Consider the following 26,314-nt stretch of genomic DNA (forward strand, 5'->3'; position numbering starts at 1 on the left):
CATCGATACAGGATAACTTGTTCACGCCGTCTCAACAAATTGAACTAACAGGGGGTAAATGAGAGAACCCTAGCTGTCGAGGGTAAGTGACACTGTGTCTTATGCTATTAGATGTCACAGCTGAAAAATGTGCATCCATGTATTGAATGTCCATGTATCGAAATTAGAATACGGAACATTTATTTGAAAGAATCCGGTTTCAAAAGCAATGTCTTGCTATGAATTAGATGAACATGCCATGTTGGAAACATCAGAGGTATAAAACGAAATTATAGCTTTTATACTATATAGCATTTGTATATTTGTTTTATGTTGATATATCTGTGTACCTGTCAACGATTCAGAATACGCTGTACCCCGTGTTTGGTAGTCCAGAGACCACCAAATTGTTCAGGAGGTCCGATTCTGCGATGTCGTGTCCCAAATGTGTAGATCATTACCCATTATATTGTACCGCACGGTATTACAGATATACCGGTGTACAGGTGCACCACAATACGTTTTCCAAACGATACGCATTGCAATATTTTTTCTGAGAATCGGTATATCTGGTTAACAACATATATGAATTTTTTCATCTTCATGTTTTGAATTAAAATCGACATATACTGTCATTCACAACAAATGCTGTCCTTCATTATGCAATGACAAAACGGCATACTGTAATGCTATTCATAGTTTTGTGAAAAGAAAATAGAATCTATGAGTGCAGACTAAGTTCCAGACTGCTGTTTTTAGAACCATAACATGTGTGTTTAGCGACTTTCAATGGAGTAAAGAGGAAAGACAAGTACAATTAGTGCCACTCACTGTCAAACACATAAGTTACCAGTATATCGCAATACGGGTAGCTGAATCACAGTATATTGCAATACAGTTTAGTTGCCAATACACAACGTATTACTCATAATATCAACCACGGGCCTTTCTGTTCCACAACAGAAAATTATTTACCATCGGACATCGCATAGTTGGAATACTGCGTACAGCGTTTGACAGCCAGAAAACAAACAGATGAACGAACCAAGAATTGCTTTGGCGCAAGTATAAGTTACCTGTGTGCAGCAGATACAATAACAGTGCAAGTATATACAAAGTATTGTCATGGCTTTGGATTTGTAAACTAATTCCACTTCATACCTTCAGTTCAGCAGTGATGCAGCAGAAACCTTAGCACACGACTGAGAGAAAAGTAAAACATGAATTGGGGCTATGATGTAATGCATTATGTCACATCGATGCATAAAGTCTTTTTTTATGCCATCAATCATTGTTTAACTCGGTAGAGAAATATCATAATATGTGCAGACAGGTGCTTGGTGACGGTAACGTAAACCAAGTTTCATTTCCTCAGCGGTGGGGTAGCCGAATGGTTAAAGCGCCCGCTCCTCAAGCTAAACACACAGGTTCGATTCCCCATATGGGTACAATGTGTGAAGCCCATTTCTGGTGTCTCCCGCTGTGATAGTGCTATGATATTGCTAAAAATGTAAAATCATGCTCACTCACTCACTCATCTGCTCAAATGATGAAAATAATTCCTTTTATGCCATGACGCCATTTAAACCGACACCGAACCCCAATGACATAATTCTAAAATCCAGTGTCAGTATAGACCAAGCCTGTCTGAACGCCCAGGCAGTCGTAAGCAAATACTCTCTCACAAGCACGGCACATCAGCACCTCTGTATCAAGTTTATATTTCCTTATCGTTCTCGTCAGACTGGTTGTCTGGAAGCATGTCTGGTTACGTGGAGCTAATATATTTTAGTCCCGTGGTGTTTGAAATTATTTCCTCACACTTTGACGCTACACTGGAACCAAATATTTGGAGGTATGAACCGCTTTGAAAGTGATATTGGACGATGTTACATTAAACGAGATGTGATACCATTAATTATATCTGTCAACATGAAATACCAGTGTCATTATTCTTCCTGTGTATTACTTGATTAGTTCATAAATGATTAAACTCAAAGTTAACAGGAACATTTTGGGATTATTGTATCAATGGGTTAAATAAGCTTTGCTAATTATGTGAAAAAGATAAATATTGACTGCAGCCGTTAAAACGCTTAATCGATGATAAATAAATCATTCCACACAGTCATATCCCATATATCAATCAACACAATTATATTCATAAACGATATCTCGTTACCCGTAGTAACCTTGCCTTTGTCAATGGCTGATTCGGTATCCTGTTGTTGTACTTCAAGGTAGATTTCCAGTGCGTCAATATTGACACAGGTAACACGCGGAGTGATGCAGTAGACGGACTTTATAACCAACATAACCAATTCAGGCTACTGGGTTGGTTGGTTTGTTGTTTAACGTCGCACTCACCAATAATCCCGCTATATGTTGAGGTCTGTAAGGAAAGGTCTCGACCAGACAATCCAGTGATCAACACCATGAGTGTCGTTCTAGGGTTACAATGACATGTTTGAAATAAGTCTGCGAGTCAGACCACCCGATCTTGTTAGTCGCCTCTTACGACAAGCACGGGTTAATGGAGATCGATTCTAACCCGTATCTTCACGGGTATGAGGTACAAAGGAGAACAATATAGTATGCGAGAGAGGAGAATTGTACCCCGCTTTTAACAACACTTCAACCATAGTAAGTGAGTGATAATATGTTTACGCCGCGTTTATCAATATTCCAGCAATATCGCGGCAGGGGACACCAGAAAAGGGCTTCACACATTGTACCCATGTGGGGAATCGGAACGGAGTATTCGCGGAGAAGAGCGATTGCATAACCAGTAAGTCACCCGAACCTCAGCCATATGAAGGCAGTACAGGGGTGCATATAACGCTGTACATTGGGAGAGGGAGATAGCGAATACGGTAAATCGTTTTACTCTATGTGGTCCACATTAACTGATTGAAAGAAAGAGCGATGGTGGGGAGGTGGTATCCTTTGTACCTAAAACAGAGAAAATAATTTTGCTAAAAAGTATTCCCCCAAATATTCATGATCTTTTGTTGTTGAGTATATAGGTTCGTAGCGATACAGGTAGTCGACTCACTTGGCAAGAAATGCACATGCTGCCTACAGGAGCAAAGGGTAATCTCAAATATTTTAATATGCTTTTTATGTTTATTGGATATGTCTCATCTATTGATTAGCATCTTACGTGTGTTTCATAACGTTTATGTTGAGATATGCAAAATTATATGAAATCCATAGAAGAGTTTAAATCAGTCATCGTACTAAATGTCTCAAAATGTATGCGTGGCAAGACCAGCCCAAGATCGTCAGACATGCCGTTTACTTCTTCTAGTTTAGTTCCCTAGAGGACCATGTTATCTCAGCTGGCATCTCTATCATCCAGTCCGACCCCAACCACCGTCGATGACACCCGGGCTGGTTATGCTTTGGAGACGACCCCCCTACGCGTTTCTTTTTATAGTGATACTGAGGCTCAATGGTAGGAACATCCTTCATAGTTTCAGTATTAAAGTTGTTATTTTTCACGTTAGTTATCGTTTATAGTGAAGCAAAGTCTAATTTCCAAAAGTGTCCTTTGAAATATGTCATGGCACATTAATTTGCATAAAACCTTGGTCTGCTCTAAGTAAGTCATTTCTGCACTAATTTCTCCTGACTAAAGTATTTTGTCTACGTTTCGTATCTCCCCCTACTTAGGCTGTAGTTAGACCGAAATTAGGTTAACAGATACTTTACACTTTCACACATTAACTACATACATTACAGATATCAATATGAAAAAACCCAGTTTTTTCCTATTTCCGACAGTACCATTTTATCAACAATTATAATTGTATTTTAGCCAAATTATCAAACTAGCACCAAAATCAGTATTACTATATTGTACCACGTTCTGTATCCCGGGTAAACCAAAACCACGAGATTCACGAAATGATAACAGTTTCATTGTCACCACAGCAACATTCAGATAGAGTCAATCGGAACTGCATGGACAAAGCAGTACGTCCTCAACTCGCATGTCCGGCTGCACGTGCAATCCGTGCTCCTCATGAGAATTCTGAAGGAAATGCGAATATTAATAATATTATGAATAATAATAAGTTCCTTACAATAAACGCTCCAAAACAATATTCCGGCAAAATATTATACAATCTATCAACAGCACTTGGTTATGCTAGTAGGCATGACTTGTAAGTCCTTCCCTTATTCACACCGTACCGAAGTAAGAATCAGCAGCGAAATGTAATTCGATGTGGATATGTACGAGTTCTAATTCGAGGAATGGGAGAACATTGAGTGTGAAGCCACCTTTGGGTAGCACAATGATTCCGCGAGATTTGATCTCTGGAAGCCGGGAGATACTGTTTCACGCAAAGGTTACGTAAGTTTGTTATAAATGAACACATTTCCAAGTACGTTTTCAACTGGCCATGTTGTGCTTTACCTAAAATGACAGCTGACGATAGGGCAGTTCAAAGATACCCCCCAAAACATGAACCAGTGTGTATTTATATGAATATATTGCAAGACTAATCAACGCAATGCGTCATTTCAACGTGAGTGAGTGAGTTTAGTTTTACACCGCATTCAGCAATATTCCAGCTATATGGCGGTGGTCTGTAAATAATCGAGTCTGGACCAGACGATCCAGTGATCAACAGCATGAACCGATGACATATCAACCAAGTCAATGAGCCTGACCACCCGATCTCGTTAATGGCCTCTTACGACAAGCACACTCACCTTTTGTGGCCAGCATGGGTTGCTGAAGGCCTCTTCTACCCTGGACCTTCACGGGTCCCGTTTAACGTCCACTGGGTTTATTTAACTAATGTTTTGTATCTTCATCAATAGACCTATACATAAGAAATTCTGACAATTTAGGTTCCTCCTGGTATTGTGTCAATGATATTGGATCTCATTTACTTTAAACATTGAAACTGTACAAATATAATGTGAATGTATCCTCCTTGAATGGTTTTTAGTTGTACCCACTCAACTGAATAGAACTCTTCCTGACAAAAACCATGCTTTAACACCGCGATATCTCGAGACTCCTATGTTATACATAAGTTATATATTCTAAGTTAATCAGAATATAAAGTGTTAAATATATTTACAACTGACGGAAATGGATTTGTGCTGTGGGGCTGTGACCTTTCTATGGAACTCAAGAAGGGACATTAGATTATCCGTCTTTTCGCATTTGGTTATAAGCATGACCAGGCAACAACAATGCCCCATATTGGATTTCATACATTTCAGAGTGAAAATGACCTTCAATAACACGGTCCATGAGGTCCAATTGCTTTACGTTGTATTTTTGTGTATGTTATATACTTTTCAACACAATGAAAAGCCCCGAACAGACACCTTGGCATTCAATGCTAAGTTTACCGAGATTTTAGAAGGTATTGGTATGTCGTTTGACGACACCAAATCTGTTCTCGCATTTCATTTTCACCTATATGTTTAACAAAGTATGGCGAGTCTCACTTTACATTTCCTCCGATATTACGTTGGAAGGTAAATAGTTTAAGTTTGACTTTAAACCCAACTCTCACATTTGTGCTTAAACGTCATTTCAAATTTATTGATATTGGCGAATTGAATCCCATTGTTCAAAACAAAATATCAATTGCTTGCACAAACATGAAGACATTGTACGACCACTTTCTTCCATATTTTATAATCAAATATAAACGATAAATATTATAATCTGACAAATTAGAAAATTAAATTTAAAAACGACCATTATTCTAATTATGAAACTGCCACTAATGTATATTTTTCGATTGGATGATTTGTACAGATATTCCATGTTACATATGTTTAGAGTCGCAGGTCGATTAAAAATGTTAACTAAACATTAACTAAATGCACATTTACACTGAAAAAGAATATATCGCTGGCACTTAGCCTTGGTCCCAACAGACAGTTCTTTGAAAGGCTGCCTTTACAGCTAATGGATTCCTGGTTTTATTTCCCATTGATTTGCCCTTTTTAGTCAGTCATGGAAATTTCCACTTCGTGCTTCTTCAGCAAAAGGCTGATTACATTTCCCAATATATTCAATACGAATTAAAAGCATGTCGGTCGGTACGTTATACAGGATCAGCATTTTATATTGAGTTAGTTAGGGGAATATAAACACCCTTCTTTTCACCGCTCTGTGGAAGTATTAGCAGCAAACAAACCGATGCTGCAATAGCGGACTACCAGACTCTCTGTCCAGGATGGAGACATCGCACTGCTTCTGCATGTCATTGTTACCTTGTTGTCCGGAACCTCGCTATTCCGGAAACGGAAGATCCGGGTTAGAACTGGTTCTCATTAACCCATGCTTGTCGTAAAATACGACAAACGTGATCGGGAGGTCTGATTCTCTGATTTTGATGACACATCCAAAATCCGTAGAGCGATGTACATTCTGTTGATCACTGGATTGTCTGGTCCACACTCGATTATTTACATACCGCCGCCATATAGCTGGAATATTGATGAGTGCAGCGTAAAGCTAACCTCACTCCCTCGCTCCTGACAACTAAATTATTTTAGCTTTAAAATACTGTCAGTTTTGACGCGAGGAGATTTTAGACGAGATGTGCCCCCTAGCAACCCGTACACATCATAGGAGGTGACTAAATGGTTCGGTGACCATTGCATGCAGTCATCAATGTTCATGATGTCGATCACTGGATTGTTTAGCCAAATATTTTTAACAGACCTCAATCATATAGCTGAAACATAGCTAATTGCTATATAAACAACTGTTGAACAAATACGCTCAACAAGCGTTGAGTTATAGTAGGTCCACGCTCAACAAGCATACAGTTATAGTAGTTCCACACTCAACAAGCATACAGTTATAGTAGTTCCACACTCAACAAGCATACAGTTATAGTAGTTCCACACTCAACAAGCATACGGTTATGGTAGTTCCACGCTCAACAAGCATACGGTTATAGTAGTTTCACGTTCAACAAACATACGGTTATAGTTGTTCCAGGCTCAACAAGCATACGGTTATAGTAGTTAGACACTCAACAAGCATACGGTTATAGTAGTTAGACACTCAACAAGCATACGGTTATAGTTGTTCCACACTCAACAAGCATACGCTTATAGTAGTTCCAGGCTCAACAAGCATACAGTTATAGTTGATCCACACTCAACAAGCATACAGTCATGATTGTACTGTGAATCATTTCGGGAGTCTTCTCAAAAACATATTTTTTTAATCTTTAATCCTCGCAAAGACACGCGGCTTATTTTTCCCTCATCCCAACTGACTTGTCGATGCCATTCGCCCCTTGGGATACACGTCATTAGAACTACATGTGCTTGCGCTTTTACGACGTTGTGTTAAATAAATGATTACACCTGTCGTCTTATCCTTTAGTACGACTTGTTAATGTAATACACACAAAGAGAGTCCATGGAAGAGTTACAACGAGAAATAATGATGAATAATAGATGCGTTTACGTTTGATGTTGCATGTGTAAAACCCAGTTGAATTTATGGATTGGATTTCTATAAACAAACTTGGACAAAAGATTTGTCTTCCAGAACATGGGGATTTGTGATAAAATAATAAAAATTAAACAAACATGACCACTTTTTGAAATATGCTCTTTAAAAGCCTTGTTTGAAATGTGATCAATCAAAATGACAACGGAGCTACCGTTTAAAATATTGACCCAATACATTATTTACATTGCTCACTAATGTCAGCAGGAAATGCCGACTATCCGCAGCACGCATATAGAATAAGGAATGTATATTTCCAGTGGTCAGATGGGTGGGTTGGCGAGTTAGTGCTTGAATTTGGATGCTGGAATAGTAGGTGGGTGGGTAACTGATGGAATGGTCGTGATGACGAAATAATTGCTGGGTGAGTGAGTGAGTGGGGTGAAGGGGCTGGTGGGAGAGTTAGTGAATGGGCAGGTTAGTGATGGAATGTGTGAGTGTGTGAGTGGACGAATCGGTGAATGATCGTGAGTGTGGAGGAATTGGTGGGTGGGTAAATGGGTGAAGGTATTGGCGGGTGAGTGAGTGAATGGGCAAGTGGGGGATGGGATTTTGGGGTAGGTGAGAGGGTGAAGGAATGGGTGGGTGGATGGGTGGGTGAAGGAGTGGGTGGGTGGGTGAAGGAATTGGTTGGTGGGTGAGTAGGTGAAGGAATTGGTGGGTGGGTGGATTAGGGTATAGGTGATTAAAGGAGTGGGTACGTAAATGGGCGAGCTGGTGACTGAATTTTTGGGTGTTTTGGGGTGGGGTAAGAATGAACCTGATCACCTGAATTACGCCATAGTCGAGAATCATAGTGAGCGAGGTTATATTTTACGCTGCTTTTTGCAATATCCCATCAACATCACGGCGGCGGACACCAAAAATTGGCTTCGCGCATTGTACTTACGTGGTGAAGCGAACGAGGGTGTTCGGTGTGACGAGCGTACACTTTAATCATAAGGAACCATCGTGACCCTGAATACATACCCTCAGAAGAGCGACTCTCCTAACAGAACCTGACACTGTCACATCAGAGCCAAATTTCCTGTAAAATCTTTATACAAGAAATCGATGTTCTCAAACGTACATCTGGGGCAGGTATATTATTTTCCTGCAAAATCTACCGTTTGGAATAATTTCCATAGATAGCATAAGATCTGTTTTGTGTGTGGAAATATAAGCAGCGACATTTTCTATAATACGTAAAGATTCTCGGTTGTCGACGTCCAATGTCTAGGCATTGAATTGTTTTTGTCCAATACTGGCGCTTACATACCTACAAGATAACACATATTTATCCCATCGATAATGGCATTGGGGGCTATTGTATACAGAAACGAATTCAGCCACATTCTAGAATTGCAATTCAGCTACTATTTGCATGAGTGTGTGTTTCCCTACTGTTGTTTGGAAACGCCTCCGACACATGCTGAGACTAAGTCGTATTAACACATGAGGTGTTCATAGATCAGCACAAAGGCATCATTAAACTTGGCAGATTGATCGGTTGACACCTTGCAAACACACTGACGTACAAAACAGGGAACATCGCCCTATTCGTAGTTTCTGACTGTTGAATGATCGATCACGCATTGCCTTTTATGGCTTTTGAAATTCGAACAGTCATTTGTACATAGACGAAAATACAAAAGTATGGTTGTGCACATCACCCAGACAAGGCGTGAGCATTCAAACACAGATTCTCTGTGTGTGTCACTACAAAAACGTGTGTGGAAGGTGTGAATACTACATACTTAGGACTCACCTTGACATAGCTATGGTCAAACTTTTTTTGTAATGATTTAAACATATATTTGTTCACGAGAATATACAAGTCATGAATGGATTGGCCATCAAAGTTATGTGGAGGTCGCTTCTGTACATCGTTTGTCCTTCTGTCTGTGACAAGAGTTGTCTGAACTATTTTATCTTAAAACTACATAATATCCTTGTAGTATCCTTATGCGTGCTTCTGTCACTTCAACATTGCCTGCAGGATATTAATTTATTCTTATTATAATATGCGAATCTAAAAAATAAACTATGTTTATATAGTCAGAAGCAATGCTAAATGTCAACGCCGAGGAAATCAAATCGGATCTGACACAACATTTTAGACTTTAGTATTTATTTTGTTATGCATTTATTCTCTTGTTTCCGGGAGACAGTCTATCTCTTCTCGGGTGCAAACATATGAATATCCACCTAGACATACAGGGTTCAAATATTTTGAAGACAATACGAGCTTTCTTTGAATTGAAGTAAGGTTTTAATTTTGAAAAAAGATGGTTGTCCCAGCAAGTGTGAAATAGTAAAAGGGTGTACTTCGTAAAATTAACCGTAGATGCTTTATCATACCTTCCACAGAAGACACGTTCATCTTCATAAAGCATGTTTCATCTTGCAGTCAATACTTACCTTTATGCATGTGATATAATGCATCTGCTTTGCAGATGGATTACCTACAATCGATTTATCGAATTTGGTAAATATACTTTCGTGAGTAATTGACGACAGTCTGTTTATCCAGATTTCAAACAGTATTATTTGAGCAAGGTTAGTGCATTTAAGGATTCGTGAAGGTCCCGGGGTAGAACAGGCTTTCAGCAACCCATGCTTGCCATAAAAGGGGACTATGCTTGTCGTATGAGGCGACTAACGGGACCGGGTGGTCAGGCTCGCTGACTTGGTTGCACATGTCATCGGTTCCAAACTGCGTAGGTCGATGGTCATGCTGTTGATCACGGAATCGGCTGGTCCAGATTCGATTATTTACAGACCACCGTCATATAGCTGGAACATTGCTATACTCACTCGCTCACGTCTCCAGGTTCCGATATTAGTATATGTGTAGGTTGACACCTTAATAGATGTTTGTAGACATCTCTGCAGGCTCATATATAGTCCGATAGAGAGCTGAGGGGACGACGGTAAACGTAAAAAAAATGTGTGATGGCGTCAAGTGCTACGTGCATCTGTAGACTGACAGGTTAAGGGCTAACACCCAGTTGTTCATTTCCATGTGGATTGCAGCTACCCCCAAATTCAATCTTTCACACAAGTAAATGTCGCATGAATACCCAAGTTTGATAGGGATTGACAAAGGTGAGCTTCTGTACCGCTGGCACTCCTGCGTTCATTGATATAGTAGTAAATGTAATTGTTTGATCGACATTCTAGAATTTGGTATTAAGTTATAAATGAAACTTACAACTTTATGGATGGCGATGAAAAAGAAGTCATACATAAAGTTTTATGTTTTATTTTAGGTCACTTAAGGGCACTGCTGAAACAGTCACCTATACTTTCCCCCATGAAGGCATTGTCGATAACAATCTACAACAAAGGTCCCCACAATCTAATGTTTTACCAATTCAGTGTGTTTGGTAAATCATGTATGGGAAGGTGGTCAAGGTTAATGGTCATATATCATAATATTTGAACACTAGGTTAAGAGGTTTCATTTGTCTGGCTAAGGTTCCTGTTCAATGTCTGAGTAAATTTGGCCACACTGGGTCATAATACGCTAGTTTTGAATAAATCAGAACAAAGAGTGTTCGTAAGCTGTGACATCAAAGACCTTCCTCTGTTAGATTCCTGAACACTTCAGACGCCGGTGGACTCTGAAAGCCGATTGAAATATCAAGGTGGAACATTCTCCAGAAAACAGGCCAGTTCGTTAAGCTGCTAAGAGCCTCGCTTTCATTTCCTCATCAAGCCATATGACTCAGGACATTATATTGTACACAGCCGATAATCAATACAAGTGGGGATCAATTCATTTCTAATCCGATATCTGGAAGCAATAGGTTCTCCCAACAACATGTTCGTGGGTGACCGAAACACAACATATGACGAATAGAAAATACTATATTACATATTTATGATGAAGTACATTTTTCCGGCGTTGATTTGAAAATACTGTAAATCCTATATTTAATGCGGCACGAACTAAAAGCGAGCGCAAGAGGCTAGTCTATAATGCGCCACAAAATTAATGCGAGCTCAGGAATCTATGTTGATGGTACAATGTAAAATCATGATTAAGATTTTTACTGTGACAGAATTACTACAGAAGGACCCACGGCAGTGTGCTCTCAGCATAGTGTGTTTATGTTTTTCAAATTTAATACTCATACATATATTAAATATTTTACCATAAAGATATTTTATTTCGATAATATGGGCCATAGGTCCGCAATACAAACAAAATGCACGTATAAGTAATAGAAACATGCTTTATGTATGATTGCGACTGATAGACAGGGTCAGTTATTTGTAATGGCTGGTTTACTTCTTAATTTTAATTCATATATAACAATCAGTATCAATATTTGCCTGATCAGTGTTGATGTCAGTTTGAGTTAGGGAGCGTAGTTTTACATATCAAAAAGGGATGGTCCAGAAATAGGCTTCACACATTGTACCTACAGGCCCGTGCCAGTTATATTCACACCTGATGCAATTTCCATCGACTTACATGTTAATTTAGAGTAATAAAAATAATGTTCATAAATGTAATTTTTGAAAGAGGCAAGTCAAACTCTGCACATTTGCGATGAACCATCTTACCTGTAATCACATAATTTCTGTTTCATTTTCCGTTGCTTGTTTATGGAATGGCCACAAGTTGATCGACATAAAAAAAAACAATGTCGTGAACATATATTGACATCCACCTCCCTTCTAAGGGTGAAATTGTTATGTTATAAGCAATGCCATGTAAAGTGCTATTGTCTATCAATCAAATAGATATTTTTAACCAGTAGAAAGTAGTTCAGATTTTGTAACTAGGTGAAAACAATCCTGAATAGCATTTATTCTCTAGCGAATGTTCGCGACAGGGCGCCGCCATTTTATAAAACATGGCGTCACGGTCTAAAGTCAGTTTGAGAATCAATCAGATTATGGTTTGTTTTCATCAAGTTTAAAAACGTTGTCAAAAACGTCGATTTAAGGTAACTTAAGGTCGAAATGAGTAGTTTTAATGACGGGGTTCTATTTATAACGATGTCAGTAAATGATTTATGTATTTGTACCCCTGGAGTATATGTGATCTTTAACATGGCAGCCTGTGGGATTGTGTATTGTGGAACCATAAATGATAAATGTGATGTCATTAGATAAATAGTGGTCGAAAAACTGAACTGAAATTATGTGGGCAGTGCAGAGAAAATTTTACGTTTGCCTTTGAAATTTTACAAAGATCTTAAACTCACTTCATGAAAATGCTTTATGCTATACTGAAATATATGCAACATGTAAGTCTACAGATATTGCATCAAGTGTCCGATTATAACTGGCACGGGTTTGTATGTAGGGAATCGAACCCAGGTCATCAGCATGACAAGCACTTTTAACAATTATGCATCCATGCAGCTCCTATTTTAGGAGATAGCACAGGTGCGGCTTGAAAGTAGTGCCATGTATTCTATATCCAATGTCCTAAAAATAAATTTGACCTGTTCATAAATTGTATTTGTACTGACGCGCTTGAAGAATACAGCTCATCTTGAACCAACGTCTAAGAGGTTACTTGGCCTCAGTTCCAACCTGTTTGGGTAAGACTTCAGCCCGTATCAGTCCTTAAATTTCATTCTACTCAGATCATATCACCGGAATATATATTCCTCATGTGATAATAATGAGTTTTAAGCATGTTTCTTTAATTTTATCTTAACATACTGAAACACATATCCACCTTATGAAAACGACACTCTAAGAATGTTTTTATCAATGTTAAAACTTACGGGGGATTCGGGATGAGGTCTTTCCTCTGTTTCTTTGTCTTCAGAAGTTTGTGAATGTTTAAGCATTTCTATGTTATCGTTGCCTTAAAATCATGTTGTCACGAAGAGTTTAAAATTTTAAGAGTGAAATAAAGGCTTAGAATATAGCACGCTCACCCCATTTTGTGTTGAAGAGCATGAATGCCAGGTTTCAGAAAATGAGCTCGAGGAGATCAATACAGAATACATAATAAATGGAATATGTGTCCTTTCTTTTGAAATATCCCGTGACGTGATAAAAACTGATGATTGATGTCGGGTCACTCAAGCAGCTACACATCTCCGTTGACAAGAAAAGCCAAATATGCAAGTATTGACACGCATTTCCGGTTACTGCATGCGAGGGTTTTGAAACTTGAGGATACTGGAAACTGCACGTGTGTAGGAATATGGAAATATGTAACTGATAATTTTCAGTGTTTCACGCGATATTAAGACCAAGGGTCCAAGGGTCGTTCTTCTCGGCCGGGTCCCGAACTTAGGTGAAGCCAACGTGTAATCATAAATTTCTTTCTCCGATAAGTAACTGAAACCGATGCATTCATACTCATTTTTTCGATCTTTTTTACGTATTTTTATTTTTTATGTATTTATTTCTTTACATGAAGCCAGTTGGCCATGATATTTATCAGTTTAAATGTGAGACAGGAGTGATAAAAGTGAGTCTCAAGCCAAAGGTACCTGCATGAGAGTTAACAGGTATGTGAATCCTCAGGGCATATGCTATTTGTGAAAGTTATTTTGTGACGTACTGCAAGATCTCCACCTGATACTGACGCGATGACAAACATGACATTTAACAAATATGGTTCAATTTGTATACAGGCCTATTCGAACACACATTCACACACTTAAACACACAAACTCACCCAGTCAGAAACACGAACGCACGCACACATGCATCAGTCAGCAACATTCACGTAATCACATGTACACTTTTCCATCAATCATATACTAGAACGCACACATTTACTAAATTTGGCTCACTATATACACGGATTCATTCACACATATATTACCCACAAACTTGCATACAAATACCCACACAAACACATGAATGTACGCAAGAAAAACCACTCACGATCGCACACAAGTACATACGCTGGTTTCTGTTTTCTCACTTGGGGTGGTGGAGTACCCTAGTGGTTAAAGTGTTCAATCGTCACGCCGAAGACCGGGTTCGATTCCCACATGGGTACAATGCGGCAAAGTCCGTATCTGGTGTCCCCCGCAGTGATAATGCTGGAATATTGCTAAAATGGGCGTAAAACTAAACTCACTCACTCACTCACTCACTCTAATATCTCATTGGGTAAAATGTGTGAAGGCATTGGTGGTACCCAAGTGATAACGTCGGAATATTGCATACTCACTGACTCAATCTCACTATTTTGTCACATTTTTGTATCTGTGACCGAGATTCCAGTCCTCCCAGCTGTACCAGATATATCGTTCTCAAAGGCCGTGACCCGTGAAGTGACACTTTCAATTTTTAAAGTAAATGGGATGCAATAGCATTGATACAATATCAGGAGGCACCTAAATGGTCAGAATTTCTTATGTATAGAGTTATTGATGAAGATTCAAAACATTATTTTAATACACCCACTTCACGTTAAAAGGGACCCGTGAAGGTCCGAGGTAGAATGGGCCTTCAGCAACCCGTGCTTGCCACAAAAAGCGGCTTTGATTGTCGTAAGAGGTGACTAACGGCATCGGGTGGTCCGACTCGCTGACTTGATTGGCAGATGTCATCGTATCCCAGTTTCGTAGACCGATGCTCTTGTTGTTGATCACTGGATTGTCTGGCCCTGACTCGATTATTTACAGGCCGCCACCATAACTGGAATATTGCTGAGTGCGGTGTAAAACTAAACTCACTCAAAGGCGAGCTTCATTCATGTACACGTCACACCGCACAAGGCCAGGTCCGTATAATAACTGTTTGTCTTTTGATACAACCGAGAACTATAACATTTGTGTGTTTCTTTCTGATTATATTCACACAGGGGTCTCCATTGATTAATTGTTTTATTATCCAAATAACAAAGAATCGCAAGTGATTGATTGATAGTGCCAACTGAAAGCGCCAGATTGGCGTCAATGGCACGTGAATGGCAATTGAACATGAAATGGTTGGGTTGTCTTGCAGTCAGAATGTAATATCTGAGCAAACCTGCCTCTACGGCGCTATGTGACAGAATGATAACCATGTAACTGTTTCCCATTTCTCTTGATCGATGCTCACGAGTGAGTGAGCGAGTTTAGTTTTACGCCGCTTTTAGCAATATTCCAGCAAACATCACGGCGGGGTACACCAGAAATGGGCTTCACACTTTGTACCCACGTAAGGAATGGGACCTGTGTCATCGGCGTGACGGGCCAACGCTACATAGGCACTATGATACCCCACCGGCCCTGGATGCCCATGATGTCAATCACCGGATTGTCAACACGCTATTGTCATTCACTGAAATATTACAGAGTGTGGCGTTAAAAACAACCACATGATGATAATGATAATAATGAATATTCATGATTCGCTCATACCGGAAATTCTTACATTGTTTTAACGGTGAGTCGTTAGGTACATGACAAAATGAGCGTAACGCATTTAATCCAGGTTGAACAGGCCTTCATCAGCCCTTACAATCTGTATGAGGCCACTAACGAAATTGGACGCTGAAACTCGTTGACTTGTTTGCATGGTGTCAATCACTGGATTGTCTGGTCCAGACAGGACAGATTTACAGATCGAGGTTATATAGCTTGAATACTGCTGAGCGACAAACACATAATTATATTTTTCCAAGCGTCTCCAAAACAGCCGTGATATTCTGGAGTGGACAAGGTCCTTCCATGTCATCTTTTTCGCCTCTTGGGTATAACAGAGTAGACTAGGTCCTCGTCATTCTTCTCTCCAAGTGGGTAGTCCATGGTAGGATACGTCCACGTGCGTCTCATCAAGTGGACTAGGTCCACGTACGTTTGCCTCGACACAAGATTCGTCATTCATCTCACGCAGTTTGTAGGTTGGTACACGTCATTCTTCTCACACAGGGGTGGGTCAACGTACGTCGTGCTTATCATACAGGAGGTAGGTCAACTTAAGTCATGCTTATCACAGGGGGTAGTCAACGTGTGTCGTGCTTATCATACGGGATAGGTCAATGTACGTCATGCTTATCACACAGGGGTAGGTCAATGTACGTCATGCTTATCACACAGGGGGTAGGTCAATGTACGTCATGCTTATCACACAGGGGTAGGTCAATGTGCGTCATGCTTATCATACAGGGGGTAGGCCAACTTACGCCATGTTTGGAATAATCTTAAAGGTGACATTCTTCCCTATTTTACCTTACCCATTTCTTATTTTGTAAATCTTTCTCCTAATGCGCTTATAATCTACGTCTTTGTGTAACTACCACTGATTCAGCCATGCCCAGCAAGTCGCAGACTGTGATTTAACAAAATTTGTCCAGAACGACGTTCAACATCAGCTGCAGTGTTCAACTGCAATGACTTACTCCCTGTGTCGTGATTGTTTGTTCCCCCCTCCCCTTTCACTGGCCCATTTCTGGTGTCTACCGTTGTGATGTTGTTGGAATATTGCTAAAAGCGGCGCAAAACCTTACTCACTCACTCACCCTTCCATGTTCCAGGGAGTACCTGCACCATGCCTTCCAGTGAGGATGGACACCGGCGTTGACTGTAGCTACACCGACTCCGCCAACGTCTACCACGAGAACAAGTGCGCCGAGGACACTGTCTTTTGTTGTCTCAACGGTGACGTCAAAGTCTGCTCGTCTTCGACGTGCGGTGTCAGCGTGACGCCTAGTCTCTCCACATACGCGTGAGTATACCGACTGCATATACTACATCTACTGTCGTGTCGGAGAGACCCATATACACAGACATGCATTCATCTAGAACAACCCCAAGGAGGTTCCAAGTCAACGTTGGGCCCAGCGACGTCTGCTGATCCTACTCCGGCGACAATAGGGTCGTGTGTTCCATTTAATCCCATCGGCGAGGGACTTTCCAAATCACTGGTTTGTCTGGTCCAGACATTTTGAACTTACATCAAGACGTTGCTCAATGCAACAAAGCAAATCCACAAAACCGTATGTTTCCTCACTAACCTCTAGAATATCAATCAAGCAGCCATGTAGTCTAAAAGGTATTCTGTCAAATCTCAATACTAGTATTTGTTCTGTCATATCCAATCAGCCCAGTCCCAAATATTGGAAATTGAATAAGAAACGAGACTTCACTGATATGGCAACGTACTAGTATTTTGTTAATGAGCCTCAGTAATGTGGTATCGTTTCTTTTGTCCCTGAATGTATAGAAACCCCATGGGAGACAAGTATCGTGTACTGAGTGGCCTTTTTGCTTAGGAATGCCCTTAGGAATCCCGACAGAGACAGAAATAACGTACCCGAAATCTATATCTAAATCTATAGATTTCCGTGCTATGTTTCTTATATCAACCGACACACGTGGCACACATAACTACCTAATGTATTCCTTCCTAACGAGAAATACAGCTTCCAATTCTCTGCAGAGTCGTGTTTTTATGTATTAAATCTATCATAATCACTTCCATAGGAACAACCGCTAAAAGTATTATGTGACCATAAATTCTCTCCTCGCCATTCAGGATTGAAATTTAAAGAACTCCGATGTGACATCTTTAGAAATATTTCAATCCTTAGTAGGAACATGATGTATTGGTCCAGGGCACGCGTACGCATTTGGACCATTAACAATATTTACAATAACATTAAAAGGTTGGAAAATAATGTGGTATTGACAAACGCATTATGTTTAATAACATACCTAATAATCCATGGATTATTTATGCATTAATATCAAACACTGAGTTATCAATAATATCCCGGCAGTAGATCAGAATATTGCTTTGTCATTGCCAACAAGTTCAATGATATGAAACGGACTGGGTTTAATAATATTTATTAACTCAGCAGGTTGCCTTTCAGCGTGTCTTTTATGTCGCTTCGATGACTTTGCACTATGGCGTCACGAAGGTTAGAGTTACGTCCCTTACGTTTCCTGCGATCCGTGTCTTTGAATATTGTGAAGAGGCAACCGAACTGTATCAAGGATGTTGAAACAAACGTCGTTCATGCTGGAGTCTTAGTCAGTTGGCTCGATGTCACAAACAACTCTTGCAACATGTCAGTCAAGTTAACCAGTCAATAGGAAACTGGGCAATAAACATGGAAACAATGGTCGGGTTTTGTCTCTCGATCAATGGCTGTTCAAAGTCCCTGGGTACATGCAGCTTCCATACCCCCTGATGCTTTGTAGCTTCAAAGGAACTGTCAGATCGATAAGTCAATCACAAGTGGTATCGATTATCGTGATAATAATCTATTGTATTCCGCTTACCCCCAGATTATAACAGAATTGACCAGCGTAGCGTTAAGTACAAGTCCATCCGAAGCGGACATGCATTAAGCGATAAGCCTCTAGGTGTGGTCACCTCGTCCCCATTAGGGAGTAGGTTCCAGATGATGGCGGTTTTTATTGATGCTAACTGGACATAATTCACTCATTTACACCGCTCGGTCATCAGATCATATCCCAGATTAAGGCGTGGACGAGTCTCTGTCAGAAGTGGGATTAAAATGAATAAATACTCAAACTTATGAGGCCATGTGACATTCAGATAACATCTGTAACGGATAGCAGGAATGACTGAATGGACACTTAGGCGAGACGCTTCACCGATATCTTTATCACAATCAGTTGATCGGCACATGTCCCTATAGTTAAATCATTTAATGTTTGTTTACCATAACTTTGTTAGTTTACGAAGAGTACACATAAAATCCACCCAACCTATACCAGTAATTATGTTCACAGCAAGTTTCAGGTCTTAAAAATCAACGCCCAAAGCTCTCCTGTGATAGAATCCAGAAAAGGACAACGAATATGTCACACGTCCTAAATTGTACATGAATTAACGAAATCGATCAAATCAAGACAGTATAGCAACAAAACCACTTTAGATATTCCAAATCAATAAGAAACAACATTTTTACAACCACCCCATCGAAACAGAAAATCGAACTCGAATCCAGGCAAAAGTTACACGAGGTTCAAACAAACAACCCTTAACACTTAACATTTCACATACACGAAGTAAATATGATTCATGCAATAGTGTAATATAATGCTTGTCTAGGACAAGTCTCCATTAATATGTTTCTGTTGTCTTAGGTTAACAGGAATGCGCATCCTAAGGTTACGCAACTAAATAAAACAGTTATACAACACTTTGACACCAGAAATGGGCTTCACACATTGTACCCATATGAAGAATAGAAACCCGGGCCTTCGGCGTAACGAGCGAACTCTTTAACCATTAGGCTGGGAAGGCTATCGGAACATCTGTACCTTCATTTTGCCATTTACCACCGCTTTATAAGCTAAATCGATGGGTTTTCTTTTTCACATTTCACACATTAAGCTCTCAGTTCTGTTATAATATTTAGATCTTTTCAAGCATACGTTGGTGTAAATGTTGATAAAGATTTCAATGTTTGTTGAGGGTTCTTTTAAAAATGTTGTTGGGCAGACAGCATATTTTGCTAATAATATTGTTTTGACAAGTACACATTTCTATCTTCATGTTATAACGATTTGTTAGTGGAGTAAGGATCGTTGGGCAGTCCGTGCTGAAGGGTGTTGACATGATGCTTTTCTTACAACCACATAGAAATGGGGGAAGGAGGGTTGAGATGAGGGATGGATGAATATAAACACGATATAACACATGTATCGAGTAACTCCGTGGTACATACAATATCACATGGGATAAGTCAATAAAACGTTCCACTGAATGTAAGGGAAATGACCACAGGTGAACGAGCAGAGTACTGACCTGGGTGAACTTCTCTGCGTACGTTGTTGTTATTCTACCTTATTACGTATGTAGACAGATAGATTCCACTCAGAGACAAATGCTGTAGAATAAACAGAATTCACACCTAAGACAACTTTTGTCAAATATAACGTTATAAACGCCAACAGCAAGTCAAATGGGAATGTTTTTGTTTATCAGCTAAAAGATTTTAAAACAACGAAGTATCAAAACTGTCTATAGATATACAAATAGCTCAAATCAGGTATCAAATTTGAAAACGACTCTTGTCGCAAATATGTGTTGTGTTGTATTTTTCCGATTCAAGCGGCGTGATCTTTCTTCACGCTTGTCGAGACTATTTTCACAGAAAGTACGTTAAACCCACGAATCCCTTGGCACCATGATTTTGCTGAATTCGGCAAGATTCAAGGTCACACTGGCTATTCCAGATCTGAGGTCACGTCGATCCAAACTGACGATACCTTCATCTGGCATCGGCACACAAGAGGAAATCTCCCAGAATCTCGTTGATATCGCCCTTGTCATGATAACGTGAGATCTTCTTTAATCCAGATCTTACGGTTGGAAATCCACCAGCCGTCTTAAGCGGAGCACACAGACGTATCTAGCCAAGTTATCGCTTACTTGCTTACGTTTATTTTTGACACATTTCTTTTTACGGGACTGAAACCTAAAATATATAAACAGTTGAACCCTGTATACATATTAACAGCTTGGGTGACTAACAGAGTGTTGTCTAGGCTTCACACCTTGTGGTTTCTTGATTTTCTGTAACACCGTTGGTACTGGCTTCGTCCTTGTGCTAGTATTTTGTAGAGGGCGCTGTCGGGTTCAAGGTCTTTGAGGTAGAAATAGGGTGTATTGCTTGCCATGTGACATTGTGAATAAACAATTACTCGTCTTTAGGGATGTGGCTCCGGATTGTTATACTAAAGCTATAGTTCTTACATATCTGAGTTCGATGTTACTCTTATAGTTTCTGCTGCAACATACAGCTACAGTCTTTTAACAGTGCTGCCTTTCATCTCGTTTGAAACTTCAGCATTGGAAACAACCATTATGTATAATTATATTTGTCGTAATTATTTTCCCCAAATACTGAAGTTGCACAACTAATTACAGAAACCGACGACAGGTAATGGCTTCAAGCTTGTATTGGTTTTCTGAGAGTGTGTTGGGTACACGGAAAGTCCTTGAGGATGTACTGATGGTGTGTTGAACATGGAGATTCGATGTGTACTGGTAGGGACTGTAAATAGATTATATAGTGCACTGTGTATGGGGTGTACTCGGTAACGTTTGTCTTATAAGAGAGATATCATATACGTTGCCTTGGACACAAGGACTTGGCATATTTGCGAAATCATATTCCAAATTAGGCAACAAGAACAGAAAGAAAAGAAACTCCAGACCGAAATATCCAGGGAATATACGCTGGAGGCAGGATTTGAGTGAACTCGACTTTCACTTTCAACTTCCTGGGAATAATACAATCCCAGCCTTTGCAGCGATGTAACGTTAACAATCCCATTACTACTCCATCGTACTGGTTTACTGCGAAAAAAACCCTATGCGGGTCCTCTTGGAGATGCAATTTGTGGTTAATGTATGTCGGACAGGAACGAACTAGAAACAACTCGGCTGTGAGGCTCCGAACAGGTTCACTCCTTGAACTTCTGTCCTTCCTCGTGAACATCCGGGTCAGAAGTGGTCTTCAGTAAACCATGCTTGTCGGAAGTGATGGCAAAAGAGATCGGGTTTTCAGGCTCGCCGATTTGGGTGACACACATAACATCGTACCCCAATTGCGTAGATCGATGCTCGTGCTTTTGACCACTGGATTGTCTTGTCCCGACTTGACCACCGCCATATAATAGGAATATTGTTGAGAGCGGTGTAAAACTAAACTCACACACACACTCACTCACTCACTCATCTTCTCTCTCCGCGTTTATATACTTCACCTGACGAGTACACAAGACTACGTGTTACATAAATTGGATGCTTGGGGTGTATCAGTGGCGCAGCTGCCATAAAAGATTACATATGACTGTTGGTAAGAGGACTGGGCAAGCCTACAATACTATCTAAATGTGAAGCTTTGTAACTTATAGTGTTTACTCGAAAACAATTGCTTGCTAAGCCACTGTGTACTTCTTCCCGGCTCCTCAAACAGATCTTAATATGGTTTCCAGATGCGACAATTCATTACCTGAATTACAAAACCGTGCATACAATTTCCTTAAATCTTTATGCCTTGGTGAAACTATACGATAATATGTAACTGTTGTTCACAGATTCTGGTTGATACTCGCCGGTTTAGCAGCATTAGGCGTCATCATCCTCGTCATCACCTACGTCATCTGTCGCCACAGGAAACCACTCCAAGGTACGTCATCTCACACTAACTGTGTAGTCTCTGCTGTGTCGAAACCGCGAATAGCCGAGTAGATGAAGGCTTCTCTCGTTTCGTCGATTCACCATGTGAATCCCCGATGTGAATATTGCTAAACGCGAAGTAAGCATACTCACTCACCGCTTGGGCTGTGTCACTTATGTCGAAGGTATCAACCATGCCGTGCAAGAAGACGTCACCTCCAAAAGTTGGTAAAATGTTCATCGGGGACTTCAATAGTTATGGTCTGTAGACTGTGCCTGAATTTGAGACCACTGGCTAAATCCTTTTGCAACTATAAACGTTGAAATAATGTCCGTTAAAAACAAATTATTCCTCACGATAAAAACGTTGAGAAAAACATACGTGCATTACAAATCCGATAAGAAGAAATGGTTTATTTTTACTGGCCTTATTGTCACGCAGAACATACTTCTATGTCTCTTTATATGAAGAGCAATATTTGATCTTTGAAGTTCATTCCAAAATATATATATCGAATTTCTCACCGAGCAAGTTTAGTTTCCCGACACTTTTGAAAATATTCCAGTGATAGGGAATATCAAAAATGGTCTTCACACAGTGTGCCCATGTGGGGAAGAGAACCCGCGGCCGTGTTCTCAGCGTGACGAGCGAACACTTTACCCACTGTGCAACCACAACCAACCACTAGTGTATCGGAGTAAATGTGGAATTTACATGGAATGCATTACGTGTAAACCTGGTCTCGCAACCAGAAACATATGCAAATGAGCTCCATGCATACATTCGATGCCTTTCAGCATCAAAATTCAAATGAATGTTTCCTAATGTTTGTGTGTTTGCGTAAATCATTTGGAACTATCTGATGATAGGTTCACACAAGAAATGCATTCCTACGCGGACTTTACAGTTCAGTGATATTTATGATTAGAAAGACACTCGCCTTATTAAAATCTATGAAGTTCTCGCCTTATTAAAATCTATGACGTTAAGTTGACAATAACCACCAGATGTATCTTGCATCATGCAGCCCAGAACATGACCTGCTAAGATGTAGAGAGACAAGGACGAACTCACGTGTACATGTTGAATATGTAAATCTGATCTGACAAATCGTCAACTGTGTTTCTTGGCGCATAACGCTGTCCTCGACACCATGGCTACATGTCTCACCGTTGTCGCAGCAGATGAAGAGGCTTCCATCGATCACCTTGACGATTTTTTTGTCCAGGCTGTATTCTTTTACTATCAGGCTTAGAATATTTTCATTGCAAACACTTTTAACCTAGAGCCAATTTTGATAGACACGTAAGTTGAGCCTATTATCGGTTATGGCGTGAATCTGCCTTGGTCATGTAGAACTGTGCCAAAACGACCCTCTAAAAAATTATTCAGGGGAAGAGGTCCTGTTGCCTTCCTTTATTGGTAGAAACGCGTCCCAGCCCGAGAAAGTCAATTTAAATACACCACTTTGTGTATTTTGGACTGACATTGGGTAATTCTGGGATTTATTTGCTTACTCTTCCATGCTTCTTCATCAAAACTCCAAGTCCACTCACTGCAAGATGCATACATATACATGTATGTACCCACTTAGCCACCCGAACGATCGTTCAATCGTTTACCTACTGACTAAACGCTCCTTCTCGCTACTGACTCTCACTCACTCCAGAAGCGCACAAATGGTACACTATAAATTGTTTACCTCTTACCAAACACAGAAGAACATCAATGGCACATTCTTTCATCGTTACACACAGAAATGCATAAATGGTACACGGCACTATACGAGTCCCTCATAACTGCCCAGAAAAGCGCAGATAACGGTTCTTTCAATTGTACAAACACAAGCGCACAAACGGCACACGATAAACTGTTTCATACTGAATTCTGCAAGATTTATTTGACACGATTCGAGTCCGAATATAGCAATTCCGAGTGGCTGTATCCACAGCTTGTTAATCCCTAAGTTGGTGTAAGTGGGTGTTGGTATCACGGCACTGTTTGTCTTGGTTCGGTCAGTGTTATCAAGCATCTGGCTAATGTCGGGCGAAGATTCACACAACTCTCTTGAATGTCCTCAAGTGACGATGCTGTCTTTTTCATGCAAAGAGTGAAATGGTTTGAGGTTGTCATGGTTATGTGTAAATATCCGCATTCAGAAATGGATCCTAACACAATATTATTGTGGTAGGTGAGATTTGTAGACGGACATGTAGGGTTGGCATCACAGCCATGACAAGACGCTTCCAAACAGTCTGAAGGATATATTTTGAACATCTTGAAACTTGTTTTTCGTGGGGTACGTAAAATTAAGTGCATTATTGTATTGTTTACAAGTGTCATAAAGACGATAATTTGGATTATCACAGTTTATCACATATTTACCGTATATGGTTAGACCATCTCCAGGGCGGTTTGCCAAGAGTAGGGAATGTACCATCCTCGTCAGCCAAATCCTCTCTTTGATTTGAAAACCCTCCTCCACATACCCTTTTGCTCTCTCACTCAACTATCATGCGTCACATGTTCATGAACCCAGTTTATCCACCCACTCACTCACTCTTTCCTAGTCAAGCCACAGTCATTTGCCCAGTCCAATTCTCTTACTGATTCGGCCGTTCCCTCACTCATACAATCAAACTGCGCACTCACCCACTTACTGATAACTCGCCTAATCAGTCACTCATTCACCGATTCTCCACAGTGAGCATATATGCAATATGACCTGAAGCGTAACTTGTGATCTGCACATGGCAATATTCACCAAAGCATTTCGTTTTCTTAATTCGGAGCGATGGGGTAGACCAGCGGTTTAAACGTTCGCTCGTCACGCTGATGACCCGGGTTCGATTTCACACATGGGTATAATGTGTGAAGCCCATGTACCACGTCGATATATTACAAATGAACTAACTCATTTGTTTTATTCTCCAGGTTTGGGGCACAGGAAGAGCGTGTTCGGGGAGACTATCAGCCAAACGGTGCAGAGTCAAGCAGGTACCAGGCATTCCATCCCCAGACCGAGTCTCCCAGAATTCAACGTTCAGTCGGAGCATTTCCGGTCAGACCTCCGTCGACCAATCACCGTCCGGAGCAGCAAACCCACTATGATCAATACCGAGAATACACAAACTGAACCCAGGTGGACTATTTTAAATGGGTTTACACCTCGCTCCCATGGTAACAAGAGAACCGATTCCAGAGAGAACATATTGAAAAGCAAGGAATCGTTACCGGATGTTCAAGGCTGACATGTACAGAAATAGTGGTTGGATTCAACCAAAATGTATGTTTTTTATCAGGAGTACGGTGATCTTGATCACCGTGTGGTATCGAATAATGCTTCAGTAGATATTTCTCCTTGGTTTAATTTGAACGATTGCACCAAGACATATGTTTTTTGATTTGTTAAATTTCATTCAGTCTTGAAATATTGATTTTAACTGAGACTAAACTTTGATAGTGTACACCTACATAAATACACGTGCGAGACCCTGGGTGGTACGAATGAGTTACCCTTTGGCTGACACTTTTTAGATTTGTGTCAAAAGTTCGAATGCTAACTTTCCTCCTTGACCTCCGTCACACATCTGGAACAGTGGTGTGTGCGGTGTAAAATATTACCCACCTGCTCTCTCACAGTACAATGGCTTCGTTCAGTATTATTCAATATTCATAGATCTAAAAGTACAGGTCCACAGACTACGAACTGTTCTGTGCGTTAAATTATATCGTTTATAATTAGTTGAAAGGAT

At 40.2% G+C, this 26,314-nt stretch overlaps 1 protein-coding gene across 1 annotated transcript; it reads left to right on the forward strand.

Moving 5' to 3' along the window:
• Window positions 1-25,872, forward strand: LOC137295739 (uncharacterized). Its single transcript, XM_067827262.1, has 4 exons — window positions 1-82; window positions 16,926-17,116; window positions 22,477-22,568; window positions 25,494-25,872. The coding sequence occupies exons 2-4, from the start codon at window positions 16,956-16,958 to the stop codon at window positions 25,808-25,810; spliced, it is 570 nt and encodes a 189-aa protein (XP_067683363.1). The 5' UTR covers window positions 1-82; window positions 16,926-16,955; the 3' UTR covers window positions 25,811-25,872.
• Window positions 25,873-26,314: the final 442 nt, after the last annotated feature.

The sequence above is a fragment of the Haliotis asinina genome, chromosome 9 (assembly GCF_037392515.1).
Source record: "Haliotis asinina isolate JCU_RB_2024 chromosome 9, JCU_Hal_asi_v2, whole genome shotgun sequence".
Taxonomy (NCBI): Eukaryota; Metazoa; Mollusca; class Gastropoda; order Lepetellida; family Haliotidae; genus Haliotis; species Haliotis asinina.

Bases quoted from the DNA above. Each gene is read 5' to 3' on its own strand.
- LOC137295739 (XM_067827262.1), top strand. From the start codon at position 16,956: ATGGACACCGGCGTTGACTGTAGCTACACCGACTCCGCCAACGTCTAC. The intron at 17,117-22,476 runs GTGAGTATACCG...TGTTGTTCACAG, and splicing joins CCTAGTCTCTCCACATACGC to ATTCTGGTTGATACTCGCCG. The intron at 22,569-25,493 runs GTACGTCATCTC...TTTATTCTCCAG, and splicing joins CCACAGGAAACCACTCCAAG to GTTTGGGGCACAGGAAGAGC.